The sequence below is a fragment of the Chiloscyllium plagiosum genome, chromosome 28, assembly GCF_004010195.1.
Source record: "Chiloscyllium plagiosum isolate BGI_BamShark_2017 chromosome 28, ASM401019v2, whole genome shotgun sequence".
NCBI lineage: Eukaryota > Metazoa > Chordata > Chondrichthyes > Orectolobiformes > Hemiscylliidae > Chiloscyllium > Chiloscyllium plagiosum.
In genome coordinates this window covers 5,862,083-5,883,647 of record NC_057737.1, presented here as the reverse complement: position 1 = coordinate 5,883,647, position 21,565 = coordinate 5,862,083, and the positions used below count along the sequence as shown (strand labels likewise).

The following is a 21,565-nucleotide window of genomic DNA, read 5'->3' as shown; positions in this document are numbered from 1 at the left end:
ATCTTCATAATTCTTACAGTCTGCAGTCTCCACCTCGCTGCCTACTTGTTTTCTCTTCTGGTTCCCAGCCCCCTGCCACATTAGTTTAAAACCTCCCCAACAGCAGGAGCAAAAACTCCCCCAAGGACATTCCGGTCTGGTTCAGATGTAGACCGTCCCTTTTGTTCTAGTCCCACCTTCCCCAGAACCGGTCCCAATGTCCAATAAATCTGAACCCCTCCCTCCTACACCATCTCTCAAGCCACGTGTTCATCCTGCCTATTTTTTCATTTCTACACTGGCTAGCACGTGACACTGCTTGCTTTCTACTTATATCGTTGGTGCCTATATGCACCAAGACAACTGGCTGTTCACCCTCCCCTTTTAGAATGCTCTGCAGCCGATCAGTGACATCCCTGACCCGAGCACCTGGGAGGCAATATACCATCCGGGAATCCTGTTTTCGGCCACAGAACCGCCTAGTTACTCCCCTCACAATAGAATCCCCTATGACTATGGCCCTATGAGTCTTTTTTCCGCCCTTCTGAACAGCAGTGCCCACCATGATGCCATGATCCTGGTAACTGCTTCCCTCCCCTGGTGAGCCATCTCCCCCAACAGTATCCGAAACGGTATACCTGTTTCGGAGGGAGATGACTGCAGGGGACAGCTGCACTGCCTTCCTACTCTTTTTATGTCTTTTGGTCACCCATTCGCTGTCTCCCTCAGCAATCCTCAGAGTGCCAGAGAAACAGAGTGCCCCAGAAACAAAGTGCCAGAGGAACAGAGTGCCTGAGAAACAGAGTGCCAGAGAAATAACGTGCCACACAAACAGACTACCAGAGAAACATCGTGCCCCAGAAACACAGTGCCCGAGAAACAGAATGCCAGCGGAACAAAGAGTCAGAAAAATACAGTCCCAGAGAAATAGAGTGTAAAAGAAACAGAGTGCTAGAGAAACAGAGCACCGAAGAAACAACTGTTTCCTCATTTCCCCTTCCCCCACCTCACCCTAGTTCTAAACTTGCAGCTCAGCACTGTCCCCATGACTTGTCCGGACTTGTCCTACCTGCCTATCTCCTTTTCCACCTATCCACTCCACCCTCTCCTCCCTGACCTATCACCTTCATCCCCTCCCCCACTCACCCATTGTACTCACAGCACCTCCACACAGCACCTCCACACACCACCTCCACACACCACCCCCACACACCACCCTCCTCTAGCTTATCTCTCCACGCTTCAGGCTCACTGCCCTTATTCCTGATGAAGGGCTTTTGCCCGAAACGTCGATTTCGCTGCTCCCTGGATGCTGCCTGAACTGCTGTGCTCTTTCAGCACCACTAATCCTGCATCTGTATAGAGACGAGGCCACTTAACGGTCACCAATAAGTCATGACTTGCCAAGGAATTTACAGATTTATTATAGCTGTTTTCCTGACTTACAACTAATTTAAATTGCATGTTACCCTGGCATGATGTCACGGGTCCAACTGTGTACGCACAGATTGATTGATTACAGTGACCATGTTTGCTCTGTTACAATGTTCCTGTGACATTGAATGACTACACAGTATTTACCATCACAATCTTTCATGTTTCAATTAGATTACCTGTCATTCTTCCACATTTCCAGACCATACAGACCACTTTACATAGCCTCCTATCATAAGACAATACTCTTATTCGAGGAACCAATCTCGTGAGGCTTTGCTGTACTGTCTCCAATATAAATTTATTCTTTCTTGGATATGGAGACAAAACTACATAGATTCTGATTGTTTTCTTACCAAAACCCTATGTAATTGTAATACAGATGTAACAGTCTGGCTACTGATGAAAATCCTGTCTGTTTGCATTGCTCTGAATTTCATTTAATTTATTCTGACAGAATTTCGGTGGTGTGGTGAATACAAAACATGGCTGGAAATGAAAAATCGCATGAACTACAGCATCACCGCCTGAGGATGTTGAAAGAACAGCAGAATGGTAATGCCACAGGTGAGGCATTGTCCCTGGCCATTACAGCAGTTCATTTTTTTATTTAAAAGAAATTTCTATAATTTCCACTGGAGCAGTCAAACTGTCTTCAACTACCTTAATTAAAACTTTTCCCTTGAATTCATCTGTGCTGAGGGTCACAGTTGTGCAAGGAAATTATTCATCAATGATTTGCATGTGAACTTAAGAGGTACAGTTAGTAAGTTTGCAAATGACACCAAAATTGGAGATATAGTGGACAGCAAAGAAGGTTACCTCTGATTACAACGCGATCTTGATCAGATCAACCAATGAGCTGAAGAGTGGCAGATGGTATTTAATTTAGATAAATGTGAGGTGCTGCACTTTGCGAAAGCAAACCTTAGGACTTATACACTTAACGGTAAGATCCTAGGGAGTGTTGCTGAATCAAGAGACCTTGGAGTGCAGGTTTATAGCTCCTTGAAAGTAGAATTGCAGATAGGTAGGATAGTGAAGAAGGCATTTAGTACACTTTCCTTTATTGGTCAGAGTATTGAATATGGAGTTGGGAGGTTATGTTGCAACTGTACAAAACATTGGTTAAGCCACTTTTGGAATATTGCGTGCAGTTCTGGTCTCCTTCCTTTTGGAAGAATGTTGTGAAACGTGAAAGGGTTCAGAAAAGATTTGAGCTATAGGAAGAGGTTGAATAGGCTAGGGCTGTTTTCCCTAGCATTTTATATGGTCACCCCCAGCATCTGTGGCTGAGGGGTGACCTTTTATAGAGGTTAGTAAAATCATGAAGGGCATGGATAGGATAAATAGCCAAAGTCAAGTTGGGGTGGGGGAGTCTAGAACTAGATTTAAGGTGAGAGGGGAAAGATATAAAAGGGACCTAAGGGCCAACTTTTTCACGAAGAGGGTGGTGCGTGTGTGGAATGGACTGCCTAAGGAAGTGGTGGAGGCTAATACAATTGCACCATTTAAAAGGCATCTGGATAGGTATAGGCATAGGAAGGGTTTGGAGGGATGTGGGCCAGGTGCTGGCAGGTGGGACTAGATTGGATTGGGATATCTGGTCGGCATGGACCAGTTAGACCGAAGGATCTGTTTCTGTGCTGTACATCTCTATGACTCTAAGTATAAACTTGGGGTGCTTAAATGATTAAAGTCTGTTTTAGTGCCTCTTACATTACCAACTCCCACATCTGTTCATTGTAAACATACAATTAAATTGAGGCCAGTAGAAAATACAAATGTAGGAGTAAACTAATGAAGCTTTTATTATGTTTCCTGTAATAAATTGATGAGTAGTACAGAAACATTAGCCTGAGGAAGTCTTGGTCACTAGATTAACAGTAAAAGTTGACACACTACCTTAGGCCAAAAATAATTTCTACTGTATAAGTCAACCCCTAACCTTAAGCCAAAAAATCCAAATTGTGCATTTTTACCACCCACTTGTCACTGGAATCAAACTGTCCCTGATGCAAATCCATTCATTGATAGATTAGCACACCAGTTCCTTGTGTCCGCATGTGATTTCAAGACGACTACTTCAGGATTGTGCACTATGCCCTTCTCTGTGATACTCTTGATACAGCTGTGGTGGGAAAAGTCTTTGACTTGGCAACTCAGTGGTGTGATGACAGGAAAGGGTTTGGTTTTAACAACTTCAAACAATGACTCATGTTAAAGATGACCTTACTTTTGTAGATTTAGAAATTTCACTTTTGTATGACTATATATAGTCTTTGCAAGGTTCTTATTTGGCTCAAAATAATGAGCGTCAGCATGCTCTTCACTGAGGGTGGGGCTATGCATACATCAGTTTTGTTATGAACTGGCATCCACTTTTGTACTTTGAACATAAAACATGACAGTGACATACAGGCCCTTCAACCCTCTGTATTGCATCGCCCTGTGGAACCAATCTGAAGCATGTCTAACTTACACAATTCCACTCTTGTCCATATGCCTATCCAATAACCATTTAAATGCCCTTAAAGTTTGCAAGTCTACTACTACGGGGAGAAAGTGAGGACTGCAGATGCTGGAGATCAGAGCTGAAAATGTGTTGCTGGAAAAACACAGCAGGTCAGGCAGCATCCAAGGAACAGGAGAATCGACGTTTCGGGCATAAGCTCTTCTTCAGCAACACATTTTCAAGTCTACTACTATTGCAGGCAATGCATTCCATGTGATGTTGGCAAGTCTACTACTATTGCAAGCAATGCATTCCTACTACTGAGTAAAGAAACTACCTCTGACATCTGTCCTATATCTATCACCCCTCAATTTAAAGCTATGTCCCTTTGTGCTAGCCATCGCCATTCGAGGAAAACCCTCTGATTATCTTATGTCTCAATTAAGTCACCTCTCAACATTCTTCTCTCTAATGAAAACAGCCTCATGTCCTCGTACGACCTTCCCTCCATACCAGGCAACATCGTAGTAAATCTCTGAACCCTTTCCAAAGCTTCCACATCCTTCCTTTAATGCGGTGACCAGAATTGTATGCAATACGTCAAACGTGGCCGCACCAAAGTTTTATGCAGCTGCAGCATGATCTCCTGTTTCTGTAACTCAATCCCTTTACCAGTAAAAGCTAACACACTCTGTGCCTTCTTAACAGCCCTATCAACCTGAGTGGCAACTTTCAAGGATCGATGTACCTGGACACAGAGATCTCTCTGCTCATCTACTCTACCAAGAGTCTTACCATTAGCCCAGTACTCTACATTCCTGTTACGCCTTCCAAAGTGAATCACCTCACACTTTTCTGCACTAAACTCCATTTGCCACCTCTCAGCCCAAAACAGATCCTTTGATGCACTACTAGTAACTGAACTCCAGGATGAGTATTTCCCATCAACTACCACCCTCTGTTGTCTTTCAGCTAGCCAATTTCTGATCCAAACTGCTAAATCACCCTCAATCCCATGCCTCCGTATTTTGTGCAATAGTCTACCATGGGGAACATTATGAAAGCCTTACTGAGATCCATATACACTGCATCAATCACTTTACCCTCATCCACCTGTTTTGTCACCTTCTCAAAGGACTCAATAAGGTTTGTGAGGCATGACCTATCCTTCACAAAACTGGTGACTATCCCTAATCAACTTCATCCTTTCTAGATGATGATAAATCCTATCTCTTAAAACTCTTTCCAACACTTTTTACCCACAACTGAATTCAGGGCCACAGGTCTACAATTTCCAGGGTTGTCTCTACTCCCCTTCTTGAACAAGGGAACAACATTTGCTATCCTAAACTCTTCTGGCACTATTCCTTCTACAGTAGATTGCTCAAGGTAAGAGTCGTTGTATTTGTTTTTCCCCTTGTTCCCTTCAGTCTAAAAATGTAAACTAGGTTATCCTACTGAAACCTCTTGTTATAGCTTTTTGGTGTGAGACAAAAGGAGAGGCAGTTAATCTCTGCTAACTTGGCAGAAGGTTTGGTTTTCTTCACCATTATCTTTTCAACCTTCCCTATCCTGAGCATGTAGAATATAAATGTTAATGGCATCAACTGATGGTCCAACAACTTAGCTCTACACTCTCATGCTATACCCACTTGCTTGAGACTCCACTATGCAAAAATCATAACTTTTAATTGTATTTTCTACATTTCCTATAGGTCTTTGATCATACTTTGCACTCTCTGGGTTATTTAAAATTAATTTCAGTTCTGAAATTATTCATGAGATTGGTTTTAGTTTTTGTGTACTACTTACACATTCTTTGTCAAAATTACTTTTGATAAACAGCACAGTTCTTGAAAATACCTTTTCTTTTTATTTACTCAGATCTCTTGACACTGAATGAGAAGAAACTGAAGGATCGTGAGGAGAGGGAGACTATTGTTTTATGGAGGCGACCTGTCATCACCCTGCAGTACTTTCTCTTGGAAACTGTTGTAAACTTAAAAGAATGGGCATTAAGGTAAGAAATTGAGTATTTTACTGATGAAGCTTTTGAAGAACTGGCTAATATCTAGTTATTTTGGGACTTTTCAAAATTGAATTCTGAAGTATTTTCTAAAATGAGAAATTCTATTTCTTTTTTTATTGCTATAATATCTGGTTTGCATGTCTTCAAGTATGTTTTATGCCTTTTGAACACTAATTTTGTTGTCTTAATAAATTTGAGCCAAACCTGTGTCCCAGAACGAGTTTGTGCCTCTAGCCAGGCTTTTACAGTACAGCAACAATGCTGGCTGCTATCCAACAAAGAAAAATTGCCTTCATGAAAACTAGAAAAAAAAATCCATTCAGCCAATAAGTGTCCCATCAATTCACTGTCAAACATTGTGTTAATGGTGCTGTCAACATCTTGGGACTCACTCTCGCCAATAACTAGCTTTAAACAACATTGTAAAATGAGTTGAATGCAGAAGGTCAATTGAACAATTCCTGTTTATGTTGCGCATGTGCTCTCTTTCTGTGTAATACTTCATTATAAGGTTAGAAGTGAAGATGTTTGATAATTGGAGTGTTCAGTTAGATTCACAACACATTAAATAATGAAGCAGCCTGTTCCCATGTGATGCAATTTTTTTTTCATATTCATTTGTGAGGTGTGGACATTGCTGGCTGGTCACATTTATTGTCTTGAGAAAGTGGTGGTGAGCTGCCTCCTTGAACTGTTGCAGTCCATCTGGGTTGACCCGCAATGCCATTAGGGAGGGAATTCTATGATTTTGACCCAGCCACATTGAAGCAACAGTGAGTTTTAGACATGTACAGGTCGGAAACAGATCCTTCGGTCCAAATCGTCCATGCTGACCGATGTCCCAATCCAGTCTAGTCCCACTTGCCAGCACCTGGCCCATATCCCTCAACCCTTCCTATTCATATACCCATCCAGATGCTTATTTGATTGAGTGTAGCATCAAAGAGCCCTAGCAAAATTGGAGTCAATGGGAATTAGTGAAAAACTTTCTGTTGACTGGTGACATACATGGCACATGGAAGATAGTCATAATTGTTGGAGATTAGTTACTTCAGCTCTAGGATACCTTTTCAGGACTTGCTCAGGATGGTGCCTCAGCCCAACCAGCTACAGCTGCTTCAATGAGCTTCCCCACATCATCATATCAGAATCGGGGATGTTTGCTGATGATTGTGCAATGTTCAATATCATTGGCAACTTCTACTTAAGCACAACATGGCCAAAGTAAGTAAGACCTATACAATATTCAATCTTGGGTTGACAAGGGACAGATAATGTTCATCCTTAGAATGAGCAAAAACCCAGAAGATGAAGAAAGAAATTGCTTTTTTGACAGTAAGGCAACATGTCACCATTAAGAAACTCCATCAAAACTGTAGTCTATGGGAATCGAAGGGAAAACACTCTGGTCAGAATTATACCTAGCAAAAAATAAGATGGTTGTGATTTTTGCAAGATCAGTCATCTCATTGCCAGGGTATCACTGCAAATGGTGTCCTAAACCTGGAGATTTTCATCTCTTTCATAAATTACTTTCTGTTTAGAAATGAAGAAGTGGGGATGTTCCATGACGAATGCACAGTGTACAGTACCATTTACAATTGAGATTGAAGCAGTCTGTGTCCATGTGAAGCAAGATCTGGACAGCATTCAGGCTTGACTGTTAATTGGCAAGTCGCATGCACACTTCACATATGCCTGGCAATGGCCATCTCCTAAATACAATCCATCAATTTCCTCGTAAGGACTTTACCATAGCTGAATCCCCCAACGTCAACAGCCTGGCAGTTATCTTTGGCCAGAAATTGAACCAACTATATAAATATTATGTGCAAAAGAGAAGGTCAGAAACTGAGAATTATGGTAACTAATTTCCTGATCTTCCAAATCCTACCATCTACAAGGCACAGGTCAAGAGTATGGTGGAGTACTTCTGAGTTGTAACTCTTAACACCATTTAGAACCAAGTACAACCAGCATCCCAGGAGAAAACGAGGACTGCAGATGCTGAAGATCAGAGTCAGTGTGTGGTGCTGGAAAAGCACAGCTGGCCCATAAGCCGCCCCCCCCCCCCCCCCCCCCCCCCCATCAGGAATGAGGCTTTTTCCTAATGAAAAGCCCATGCCTGAAACATCAACTCCCCTGCGCCTCCGGCCGCTGCCCGACTGCCTGTGCTCTTCCAGCATCCCAACTGATTTAAACGTTCACACTGGCGCATTGTGGCAGTAGCCTTTAATATCTAAGATGCACTTCAACACTTTGCCTGAAATTCTTTGCTAGCACAGTCGAAACTTTGTACCTCGATCACCTTGATAGTTAAAAATAAAACACCAGATGATAGTCCAACAGGTTTACTTGAAAATGCAAGCTTCGGCAGCGCTGCTTCTTTGAGGAGAAAGTGAGGTCTGCAGATGCTGGAGATCAGAGCTGAAAATGTGTTGCTGGCATCAAAGAGCCCTAGCAAAATTGGAGTCAATGGGAATTAGTGAAAAACTTTCTGTTGACTGGTGATTCCTGAAGAAGGGCTTATGCCCGAAACGTCGATTCTCCTGTTCCCTGGATGCTGCCTGACCTGCCGCGCTTTTCCAGCAACACATTTTCAGCGCTGCTTCTTTGTCAGGTAGCTAGCTTGTACTTTCAAATCAACCTACTGGATTACAACCTGGTGGTGTGATTTTTCAAACTTTGTCCACCCCAATCCAACAGTGTACCTCCACATCATGCCTACCTTGAAGATAAACAGTAGGTACAAGAGAGCACAACTTGCAAATTCCCCTCCAAGCCACACAACATCTTGACTTGGAAATATATTATGGTTATTTCATGGGATCAAAATCATGGAATTCTTTTCCTGGTAGCACTGTGGGTACACCTACATCTCAGACCGCGGAAATTTAAGATGACAGCTCATCATGACCTTGGTCAACACCCAAGCATCCCAAGAAAAAAATTTGTTCAAAATCTTTTCTTATAAATAATAAATAATCAAAAGATAACATGCAGTCTGCTTTAGTAGATTTCAAAACATTGTGTTGCAGTAAATTAATATCCTTTGACAGTCACATGTTAAGAACTTTTTAAATCACTAGCCCTACTTATGGGCTGGCGTAGGTTAGTTATGGAGCACATCCCCCTGGATTTGCATACAAGTATGGTGCACCAGAAAATGGAGCTGTTTTATGGAACATGACAGCCCTTTCTGAATTATATTGATGTAGACTTGTCTGCTATATTGATCAGGGCCTTTGTGTAGTCATGAGGGCTATGTCTGGCGGTCCGGGGGCCCCTGGGGTGGGGAGGGGAGAAGAACCCTGAATAAATACAGCTTTGCTTATTAATGCTCCCAGTGGTGGGAAGCTTTGGTGGGAATGGCTGAGTGTAATAACTTAATTGAATATAGTTGAAGTTACCTTGGTTTAATTTTTTATGGTTAATTATTTATTTTTCTTTTTTTTTCTCTACTTATTTATTGAGTTGTAGTTCTTGTAGGGTTTTTCTTTTTCTCTCGTTTTAGCGATTTGTTGTATAGAGTAGTAGTTTGTTTACTGTTATTGTCATTATATTTTAAAGTCATCACACTATTTTGTAGTGATTTTGTTATTTGGTAAAAAAACTTTAAATATTTTTATTGAGAAAAAAAATTACAAAAAAAATCACTAGCAATGATATTTTCCAAGTCAGGATGGTGGGTGGCTTGGAGGGGAAATTGTAGATGATGGTGTTCCCATTTTTCTGCTACTCTCCTCCTTCTAAATGGAGGTGGTTGTGGGTTGGAAGGTGCTATCAGAGGATCTTTAGTGAATTCCTACAGTTCATCTTGTAGATAATACACGCTATGCTACTGAGCATCAGTAGTGGAGGGGAGTGGACGCTTGTGGATGTAGTGCTAATCAAGTTGCTTTGCCTTGGCTGGTGTCAAGTTTCATGAGTGTTGCTGGGGCTGCACTCATCCAGGCAAGTGGGGATTAGTCCATCACACTCCTGATTCGTGCCTTGTAGATGGTGGACAGGCTTTGTGGAGTCAGGAGGTGAATGACTTGCTGCAACACCTTTTTTTTATAAATGAGTGTTAATAACAATGACACCCCCACTATATATGATTCACTGTTAGGAAGGATATTCTTTTATGAGGCCCAAACATTGTGGTCAATGATCTATGGACAGGCTAGAGCTACCATGCTAGTGTTGCACAATGCCCAAATCCAACAAAAAGCTTTGACTACTTCTCTTGGTCGTGCAACTTCATTACCTTTGCTGAATCTCTGATGACCAACATCCTGGGAGTTACCATTGACCAGTAACATACCTGGAGCAGTCACATCAATACAGGTATTTTGCAATGAGCATCTTCCTTCACCAAAGCCTTTCCAACAATAAATATTCTCCACCATCACTCAAGAAGCTCAATACTAAGAGTGACACAGCAGCCTGCTCAATTAGCACCTTAAACATTCATTTCCTCGACTAGTACTGCAGTCACCATGCGGATTATCTACAAGATGTACTGCGGAAATCTGCAAAGACTTTTTTTAAAAGTGTTATGTTTCAAGAAGGACCAGGAGGCTGAAGAGTTTAACAGTAGGAGCTTTATTAAAGAGATGTTTGTTCTACGTGCAGCAAGGTTAGACTAGCAGTTTCCTGCTCAAGTTTGCCAGCGATGTCATCGTGATGTAATGTGATTGGACTCTTACAAGGACAGTGAACCATACTTGAACAAAATCCCATCTTCCTTTTACACAAGATTCCTGCAATGAAAGCATTCACAATATTTACAATCATACATAGCAGTCAGTAAGAAAGACATACCAGGGGACATTTGATTTTTGTTTGGCTATTGGCACAACTCAGGCCTCTGATTATTTTTCTCGTTGGCTCTAATCTCAGGTGCTGTAGGCTTACGAGGAACATCATCTGTTGCTTTCTTTTCTTAAGATGACTATTTGAAAATGTTGTGGTATTCTCCACTAAGGTGTACTGACTCTGAGATGTTCTGGTTACTGTTCTGTATTGGGTATATCCAGGTCTCTCTTTAAAATGTAGGCAACTAGAAATTAGGAGCGGGACTAGGCCATTCAGCCCTTCAAGCTTGCTCCACCATTTTATTATGCTCATGACAGTTATTTGTAGATCTTCAATTAATGTTGTCTCTGGCACATTAATTCTGGTTACCAAGATTTGATCTGCATGTCTTCACTAGATACTATATCGTGTCTCATCTCTACAGTGTAGAGATTGATCCAATCTGTGCTACAGAGATGGCAGGTACCCACATCTTGGCAGTGGTATAATTCCTTGCGAGTTTAACTTGACTTTTTTTGGAAAACATTGCATTTGGCCTTGTTCTCTCTTTGGAAAATCTGATTCTATTGTTTCCTGTCAACAATGTCTTTTGTCATGGGCGGTTTCAGCAAATCAAATGTCTTGTGCAACTGACATTTTACTGTGAGCAATGCTGGAGAATTTTGAGTCATCAAGTTGGTTGTTTTCCAGTACATGAATACATCAATCTTTTGCATAGTGACACCTATTCCTTAAGCGTAACTTGAGAACGTTTCATTGTTTGAACAGATCTTTTCTGTCAAGCCAGTTGTAGCTCAGTGGTAAGGAGTTGATTGAATATGTTGAATTTTGGTTTGCTTTATATAATCTATAAACTCTTGTGGTATAAATTTTGAACCATTATCACTAACAAGCTGTTTCAGATAACCAGATCTCTCAAAGATCTCTCCCAATCTTTTAACAATTGTCTCTGAAGATGTTGTTTTCATGGTGGGCAAATTCAGGCCACGTATAGATTAATAGAGTCATAGAGCGCACGTATAGATTAATAGAGTCATAGAGATGTACAGCATGGAAACAGACCCTTTGGTCCAACCTGTCCATGCCGACCAGATATCCCAACCCAATCTAGTCCCACCTGCCAGCACCCAGCCAATATCCCTTCAAACCCTTCCTATTCATATACCCAACCAGATGCCTTTTAAATGTTGCAATTGTACTAGCCTCCACCACTTCCTCTGGCAGCTCATTCCATGCACACACCACCCTCTGCGTGAAAAAGTTGCCCCTTGGGTCTCTGTCACATCTTTTCTCTCTCACCTAAACCTATGGCCTATAGTTCTAGACTCCCCCACCCCAGGGAAAAGACTTTGTCTATTTATTCTATTCATGCCCTTCTTGATTTTACTAACCTCCATAAGGTCACCCCTCAGCTCCAGGGAAAACAGCCCTAGCCTATTCAATAGTCTTTCCTATTGTTCAAATCCTCCAACCCTGGCAATACCCTTGTAAATCTTTTCTGGACCTTTACAGGTTTCGTAACATCTTTCAGAAGGAGACCAGAATTGTATGCAATATTCTAACAGTGGCCGAACCAATGTCCTGTATAACAGCGACGTGACCTGCCAACTCCTGTACTCAATACTCTGACAAATAAAGGAAAGCATACCAAATGACGCCTTCACTATCCTATCTACCTGCGACTCCAATTTCAAGCAACTATGAACCTGCATTCCGAGGTCTCTTTGTTCAGCAACACATCCTAAGACCTTACCATTAAGTGTATAAGTCCTGCTAAGATTTGCTTTTCCCCAAGTGCAGCCCCTCAATTTATCTAAATTAAGCTCCATCTGCCACTCCTCAGCCCATTGGCCCATCTGATCAAATCCTGTTGTAATCTGAGGTAACCTTCTTCGTTGTCCACTACACCTCCAATTTTGGTGTCATTTGCAAACTTGCTAACTATATCTCTTCTGCTCGCATCCAAATAATTTGTATAAATGATGAAAAGTAGAGGACCCAGTACCAATCCTTGTGGCACTCCACTGGTCACAGGCCTCCAGTCCGAGAAACAACCCTCTACCACCACCCTCTGTCTTCTGTCTTTGAGCCAGTTCTGTATCCAAATGGCTAGTTCTCCGTGTATTCTATGACAACTAACTTTGCTGACCAGTCTCCCATGGGGAACCTTGTCGAATGCCTTACTGAAGTTCATATAGATCACATCTATCATTCTGCCCTCATCAATCCTCTTTATTACTTCTTCAAAAAACTCACTCAAGTTTGTGTGTGTGGAAAATCACATCTCAATGTTATTTCAAGTATTTCCATGATTGGAGATTTCTCTACTTTTTTTAAGTAGAACATTCCACATAATAGTAAACTCATGTGGCAAACGTAATCTAGAGAGTTTTTCAGTATTCTCATGCAAGTTAGAATGCTGATGCTTAATTATATAAGTGAGTTAATAGCAATGACACCTCCAGTGTATATGACTCATTGCTAAAAACGATGTCCTTGTATGAGGCCCAAATATTGTGGTCTGTGGACTGTTAGTAGAGTAAAACCTAGGCCACGTGGTCAGTGGTGGAGTTGTCTAATACCAAAATAATTCTGAGAGCTTCTTCCTCTCTGTGCGTAGTTCATTTTTGATCTGATGCAAAAGCTACTGGCCTGGTAATCCATGAGCAACAACTGCTCCCACTGCATAAAGGATGCTAGTTCCAACCGTAAAGTTGGGTCAAAATGGGTCAGGAAGTCTGACTTAAATAAAGCCTTTTTAACTTGTTTTAGGGCTCTTTCACGTTGATCTTCCCACTTCCAATTCTTGTTTTGGAATAATAAATTGTGCAAATGTTTGAGAATATGTGCAAGATTTGGAACAAACCTGCCATAGGAAGCCCAAAACTAACTGCAGTTGATTTACATTTTAGGTACTGGACTTCATTTAAGACTTTACTTTTGAAGGTGACGTTTGTCATCTTTTAGTATTAATGACAAGGCATAAACATTTGATAGAGGATTTGAAAAATTTACATTTGTCTTTCCTTGCTCTTGAACCATAATTTTCAAATCTCTGCAAGAGTAGCATCTACATTGTGGAGATATTTTCTTTTTTATTTCTACCTGCGACTAAAATATCAACGTGACACGAGACTCTTTCAAACCCATTTAAAATCTAATCTATGACACTTTGGAGTCACACCGGTGCAAATGTGATCCAAATGGCAGTCTCTTGTACTTGAATAGTCTTTTATGTATTGCAATTGTCAATTATTTCTGAGACTCTGGATATACATTCATTTGGAGATGAACTTGACTAAGTTCAATTTTACTGAAAAATTGACCACCAGCTAGTCCAGCAAATAGGTAATTAATTAAGGACAAAGAATACTGCTCAGCACACTGTATCGGATTAATAGTGATGTTAAAATCACCATAAATTATACCAGTCTATCTTCCTTCGTCACTGGTATAGCAGGTATAGCCCAATCACTGTTACTTTGCAGGTTCAAAGACTCCTGTTTTGACCTTTTGGTCTGAATGTATAAGGTGCTGATCTATCTTTGGAACATATTACCTGATTCTCATCCTTGATTTTCAATTTGACATACTTCCCAGATCCCCATTGAAAATGATGACCTGTTTCTTTAGAATTTGCAGTGTCAGAATCTGACAAGTAATTTAGTTCAGGCCAGTTGAGTTTTATTTTCTCCACCTGTATTCTTCCCAATAAAACTGAAAAATTAGGACAAATCTTCAAATGGATCGTATAACTGAATATTCAGTTAGATGTACCTTAAATGCACCATCTCACTTGTATACATATTTAATGTAATTTTTGAGGGTTGAGACACAGCTGCTTTTAATATGCACTTTCTGGTATCTATGAAACTGCTATTCTGGTGTAACCTCCATTCTTAGCGGTTATCCATTCAAAGTTTGTGCATTCAGTAAGGGAGTGACCTGGTATCTGTTGGTGTTGCCAGCAATGATTAGTATGTTCAATAATCTCTTTGGACTGAGAGTATGGGCTTTTCTCCATGTTTTTCTTTGTAGTGTGTAGATTTTCTTCTAGGTCTTTGGTTTTTGTATTTTTGCTATCTGTTCATGTTTTTTCCTCGAACATGCCTGTTCAATGTGCTCTTTTTTTATTTTTGCCTCAGTTTCTGCAAATAATGCAGCTTCTTTATACCAGCAATTTGCTGCAGGACCCATTTTCTACCATAGTAGTTTTGAGTCTGTGGTGCTTGTGTCTCAGCTACCAGTAGTTTTGTGAACTCTGATGCTACAGCTTATCTGTTGAGCTTCCTTGGTTGCTAAGAGAAAGTGAGGACCGCAGATGCTGGAGATCAGAGTTAAAAAGTATGGTGGTGGAAAAGCACAGCAGCTCAGGGAGCATCCAAGGAGCAGGAATGGAGGGCCCAATGGGGCTGAGATATAAATAGGAGAGGGATGGGGCTGCGGTGGGTGGGCAGGTAAAGATCGCTAGGAAGGTGATAGGTGGATGCAGGTGGGGGTGATGGTGATAGGTCTGAGCAGAGGGTGGAGCAAATAGGTGGGAAGGAAGATGGACAGGTGGGAGAAGTTCAAGAGGGTGGTGCAGAATTGGAAGGTTGGATATGGGATAAGATGGGAAAGGGGAGATGAGGAAACTGGTGAAATCAACATTGGAGGGTCCCTAGGTGAAGATAAGGCGTTTTTCTTCTGTGCATCAGGTGACTAGGGTTTGGCAGTGATGGAGGCCGAAGACTTGCATGTCCTTGGCATAGTGGGAGGGGATTTGAAGTGTTTGGCCACAGGGCAGTGGCATTGTTTGGGGCATGTATGCTGGAGATGTTCTTTGAAATGTTCCGCAAGTTGGCGTCCTGTATCTCCAGTGTAGAGGAGACCATATTGAGAGCAACGGACGCAGTAGATGAAGTGTTTGGTTGTGTGGGAAAATTGCCAGATGTGGAAGGATCCTTTGGATGGAGCTAAGAGTGGAGGTGTGGTTGCAGGCTTTACACTTGCAAGGAAAGGTACCAGGTGTGGAGGATGGCTTGGTGGGTGGCATGGACCTAATGAGGGGCCGGGGATGGAGGGTGGGTTGGTTGGGGGTTGTTGGCTGCTAGTTTCATTGGGACTGCTATCTGCAGTGCTTTAAGTCTAGGTTTTCGTCTGTGTCAGTAATCTCTTCTGGATTGCTTTGCACTACAAACCAGTCTGTCTCTGAGCATCATTTTAAGTTATCTCTGAATTCACATAATTCTGCTAACTTCTTTAAAATTGCTACAACATGGGAGATAGATTCACCTTCATGCCGGTTGCATTTGTGGAATCTGAACTTCTCAACAATTGTTAATGGTTTTTGGAGAAAAACTGTTCTACAGAATTCCTACGGTTTATTTCTAGGTTTTGGGACCCAGCTTCTCTGGCTTTACCAGACTCCTTCAGAAAGTTTAAACCCCCAAATAAAAATACCTAAGAATGCAGGGACAACTTTATTTCCTTCAATTGTGTTTACTAGCACAAAATAATGGAGTCTCTTTGGGTAGGAGTTCCAGCTCTCTGTATTTTCACCATTTGGTCCCACAGTGCTAAACTTTCCTGCCATTTATTTTTTAAATAGGAAAGGCCTGTGCAGCACTATGTACCACAGGTTTCAGCATTACCTTGCTTCTTCCCATTTAAAACAAGGTATTCCTGAGGCTGCTTGTTTCTTTAAGTCTGCACCTCTAGCTCAAGAAATTTACTTTTGTACAGGTACTCATTATTCAGTGTTCCTTCAGGTTTGGAATATATGGTGAGTTTTTTGAGCACTGTTTGCCCCTCGAGATGAATTTTTTTTAATATACCTTGCTAGCTCTACCTGCTTTGGTACAGTGGCGCCTTTTGATTTCTTTTGTACATTTTATCAAAGAGTCTCCAAGATTGGCACTCAGGAGTATAATTTTGTTTTCTTTGAATCAGAGGATTGACGCATCCTCTTCACCAGTTTTCTTTTTATGTTCCAAGAAAGACGATGAGGCTGAAGTGTTTAACTGCAGGAGGCTTATTAAGGAGATGTTTACTGTACAGGCAGCAAGATTAGACTCACCTGTTTACCACCCTAAATGGCTGATGACAGTCATATCACATTGTCTCACTTTTTGTGACAGTCAACCATATTTGCACAAAAGAAAATAAAAAGTGCCTCCTAAACACACCACCTCTTGTGTCTAGAAACATATTGGAAGAAAGTGGATGGGATCTCTATCACCTGCAAGATCCCCTCTAAGTCTCATGGAATCCCAATTTGAAAATATATTATTTTTTCATTATTGCTTAGTCAAAACCATAGAATTCCTGACTTAACAGTAATGTATGTGTGTGTGTGTACCTATATAGTGTCACAAGCAGAATTTGTATTTATTTTTACTGCCCGTGATCAAATGGTTTATGGAAAGGCTATTCATTTTCTTACCCACAGAATAAGTGTCCCAGTTAAATAATTCCAGCAGCAAGATTTTGAGTTTGACAATAAAGATTATTTGCTATCTCTTACACCCAGATTTTAAATTGCTATGTTTCTGTCACTCATCTTAGGCGCACATTCTCGAATGTAAAGATTAGATCCAGGTGAAGGTAAAAGTGACATCTTTCATGGCAGGCCTGTAGGTTCTCTGATGAAGGTGATCCTTTAAAGTCTTGTAAAGTGAAGGATTCTCAGTAAGTTGCGAAGTTTCCAGGAGATTGCTTCTCGAGTTGGAAGGGCCTGCTTCTCAAGTACTTGAGGTCGGAACAGTTTTGGGAGCCCTTCTCTTTTTAGGACTTCTTGCTTTCAGAGTATTGCTGTTTATTATCTTGACTGCTTGGATGACTTGCAGCTGGTTTGTCTTTTGGTTGAATTTTCAGCAGCAGCTTCTTTAAAAGCAACTGAATTGTTTCCTTCCCCATGACTTCCATATGTTCAACATCCTTTTTTCCTAAAAAGGTTGTTATATATATCATTAGTTCCAACTGTCCAATATTATTGTTTGGTAACTTGAGATTCATCCAGCCTTGTTTGGATAAGGGAAGCCATAAATATGCAATGGATGTTTCACAGGATCCATTCACATTCTTCAGACATACGTTTGTGTTTCAATGTCTTCTTTCCTCACTGGTGAAAAATGTAGAGGGGCCTTCTGGAAATGTATAGAATGAGAGTTCTCTTCTCGTTGTGCATGTCCATATTTACTTGAGATTTGATCATTTTTAAGAAGTTCATAACTCTCAGCACTGATGTATTCCAGTGAGGAACAGGGTTTCGAGAAAGGAGATAAACTGACCTTGGTTAACAAGGGGATTTAAGGGCAGTATCAAATTGAATGAAAACATGGACAATATGACAAGAATTATGTTAAGCCAGAGGGTTGGGATAGTTTTAAAAGCCAACAAAAGTTGACAACAAAAGGAGGGAAATGAACTGAGTGCAAAAACACATAGTAGGGGCTTTTCTTTCTTTAAAAAAGGCAACAGTGAATTTTTGAGGCCCTTTGGAGGATGAGGCTGGGGACATAATGGGGAGCCTTGAAGTTGCAGGAAAAAAAATTACTTTGCATCGGCCTCCACTGAGGATACTAAATAATTACAAAAATACTAACTCCTTCATGAGCTACATTCTATTAGTAAAATGTAGGGTATGTAGGTTAGTTTCATCTTTAGAGTAGGATAAAAGGTCAACACAACATTGAGGGCCAAGGGGCTTGTACTGTGCTGTACCGTTCTATGTTCTATTCGTAAAGGAAGGAGGAAATAAACACAATCTCTAGCACTAGAGGAAAAAAGAACAAGGCAAACTAATAGGACTAAAGGTTGATAAATCCCTTTGACCTGATGAGTTGCATCCTTTTAAAGGTAGTAGCTACAGAAATAGTGGATGCCCAGGTTGCAATCTTCCAACATTCTTAGATTCTGGAAATTCTGAGGATTAGAAAACTGCTGAAGTAATATCCTTATTCAATAAAGGAGGGAGATTTAAAAAAAAAATTATAGGCCGTTTTACTTAACGTTTGTCATGCGGAAATTTTAGTGTATCATGAAGGAATTAAAGAAGAGTCAGCACAACTTTATGAAGGGGAAATTATGCCTGATAAATTTTAGACTTCTTTGAAGAGGCAGGCAGGGTAGATAAAAGGGAGCCAAATGATGTTGCATACAGAGGAACCTCGATTATTTGAATATCAATTATCTGAATATTGGATTATCCAAAGGAGATCTCGAGGTCCCAATAGAAACATTACATCAAAGAGCTGTTTCAATCCTGATCGCGTCTTTTGTTTACAATAATTAAAATCTATCTCTGCTCACTGAAATGCTGCCAAGAACAGTCCTGGACATCGATGGGAGCCCAGGCACCGAGTCCAAATGACTGACCTCCTGCGCCTCCTCTCTCCCTGCACTTTCCTGGAGTTCTTCGTAAGGATGAACCCTAAACCCCCTTTCCCCAGATATTTGTTGGACGGGGTGGGGGGGGGTGTGTTGGATGGGATTGGGGGTGGGCGCTTGTGCGCGCTGTGCTGTAGTCTCCTGAATGGCGAGCACACTTAACAGAAAACTCTGAGCCCCAGAGAAGAGGCATTGAATCAATTAACCGAATAATCAATTATCCAAAAGAAATAGTGCCTGCCCATCTCGTTCAGATAATCGAGGTTCCTCTGTATATGGATTTCTAAAAGACATTTGGTAAGGTACTGCACAAGGCTATTTATTAAATTAAGAGCTCATACTGTTGTGGGTAGTATATCAGCATGGATAGAGGATTGTCTGACTAATAGAAGCCATGTTGGATGGCAACCTCTAAGTTGTCGAGTGCATGAAGGGTCAATGCTGGAGCAAAATTATTTGCAATATGTATTAATGACTTCTATGATGACACAGGAGAACCAAGTCAGCCTTTCTACTTCTGTATTTGCAACACAGTAAAATTTAAGCCTTCAAATACCTTCAAAATTAACTCCAATGGTTTGTAATCAAACTTTTAAATAACCAATCCCAGACTCTGTGAATAATCAATTCCAGGGCTGGTTTGTATTTTAAACAAAAGACTGAACAATATTAACAACAACATAACTTTAACAAAGCAAAAATTAAGCAATAAAGTAATCTAATTGGTCTATGCTGTAAACTCCAAAACGTTTGTTTTCAGCCCTGTTCAAATAAACGACAGGCAAACAGAATAAATAGAAGAAAATAATAAAACTGACCAGATTATTTAAATGGTTTTTCACAATGAAATGCTCCACAGTATAGATGATGGATTCTTCACTGATTTTTAAAAAAATATGTTCATCAGAATTACCTTAACAGTTCACTCAGATAAAGGTGGTGATCATTATAATGTAATTTTCTATTCTTTAAACTTCCTAAGTTATTCATTGGAAGTTAGGCAGGGAGCTTTCAAATCTCCATGCAGTAGCATCAACAACCAGATTCCCTTTTTTTAAAATTACCACTGAATATACAGTCCAAGACCAATTCAAACTCTGACCACTCCCTGACAGACTTACCAGCTCCTCTGAGGTCCTAGCTACCATTCAACACCTGCCATCTGCTTTAGCATAAGGTCTTTTCCAGACTTGCAGGAATCAATTCCCATGTGCTGACCTTTACGAGTAGCCTGGGCGGCATGGTGGCTCAGTGGTTATACTGCTGTCTCACAGTACCAGAGACCCGTGTTCGATTCCAGTCTCTGGCAACTGTCTGTGTGGAGTTTGCACATTCTCCCCATGTCTGTGTGGGTTTCCTCCGGGTGCTCCAGTTTCCTCCCACAGTCCAAAGATGTGCAGGTTAGATGAATTGGCCATACTAAATTGCCCATAGTGTTTGGGTATGTTAGGTTAGGTGCATTAGTTAGGGATAAATGTAGAGTAATTGGGTAGGGGAATGGGTCTGGGTGGGATACTCTTCAGAGGGTTGGTGTGGACTAGTTAAGCCAAATGGTTTGTTTCCACACTGTAGAGATTCTATGATTCTACTGACGCTATCTGTTTAAACCTAATTCGGAGATGCCGGTGTTGGACTGGGGTGTACAAAGTTAAAAATCACACAACACCAGGTTATAGTCCAACAGGTTTAATTGGAAGCACATTAGCTTTCGGAGCGACGCTCCTTCATCAGGTGATTGTGGAGGGCTCGATCGTAACACAGAATTTATAGCAAAAAATTTGCAGTGTGATGTAACTGAAATTATACATTGAAGAATTGATTGTCTGTTAAGCCTTTCATCTGTTAGAATACAGTGATAGTTTCACTTCTTTCATGTGTAAATCACAAAACCCTTTTTTTTAAAAGTTGCATTCTCGGGTTAGCTGTTAACAATGGTGATAGCTAGACAATATGTTGAAGGTGTTAGCCCCCTGTGTTCTCTGTCTATGACCTGATGTTTAGAAGTGGTCATAGACAGAGAATTCCCTATGGACAAGCCCTATGCATACACCGGATCTGCTCAGATGAGGAGGAACGTGACGGACACCTGGAAGTACTCAAGGATGCCCTCACAAGAACGGGGTACCAAGGACAGAAATTACTGGGAAAACTCAGCAAAATCTGGCAGCATGTGGAGAGAAGGCAAAGTTAATGTCTTGGGTCTAGTGACCCATCTGCAGAGCTGCTAGCAACTAGGACAAGGTGGTATATATGCTGAAGGCAACGTGGGGTGGGTGGGGGAAGGAGTGAGGGGACGCAGCCCAGAGAGAGAGAGAGAGAGAGAGAGAGAGAGAGAGAGAGAGAACAACAGTTAGGAAAAGAGATGGATGCTAGTACCTGTGGGAAACAAGAAAATACCAAGGAAAGGAGATGGCTTAGTGGTATAATCACTGGACTGTTATTCTAGAGACCCAGGTAATGTTGGAGGGATGTGATTTTGAATCCCACAGATGGTAGAA

General features: G+C 41.1%; 1 protein-coding gene across 5 annotated transcripts in view; it reads left to right on the top strand.

Moving 5' to 3' along the window:
• The window catches only part of vmp1 (vacuole membrane protein 1), a 202,678-nt gene that overhangs the window by 28,719 nt on the left and 152,394 nt on the right, over positions 1 to 21,565 (top strand). For all 5 annotated transcript variants that reach the window (XM_043718131.1, XM_043718127.1, XM_043718128.1 and 2 more), the window contains exons 2-3: positions 1,871 to 1,980; positions 5,753 to 5,888. In XM_043718131.1, the coding sequence (XP_043574066.1) occupies positions 1,899 to 1,980; positions 5,753 to 5,888 (218 nt within the window). In that variant the 5' untranslated portion in view covers positions 1,871 to 1,898. The remainder of the gene's footprint in view (positions 1 to 1,870; positions 1,981 to 5,752; positions 5,889 to 21,565) is intronic.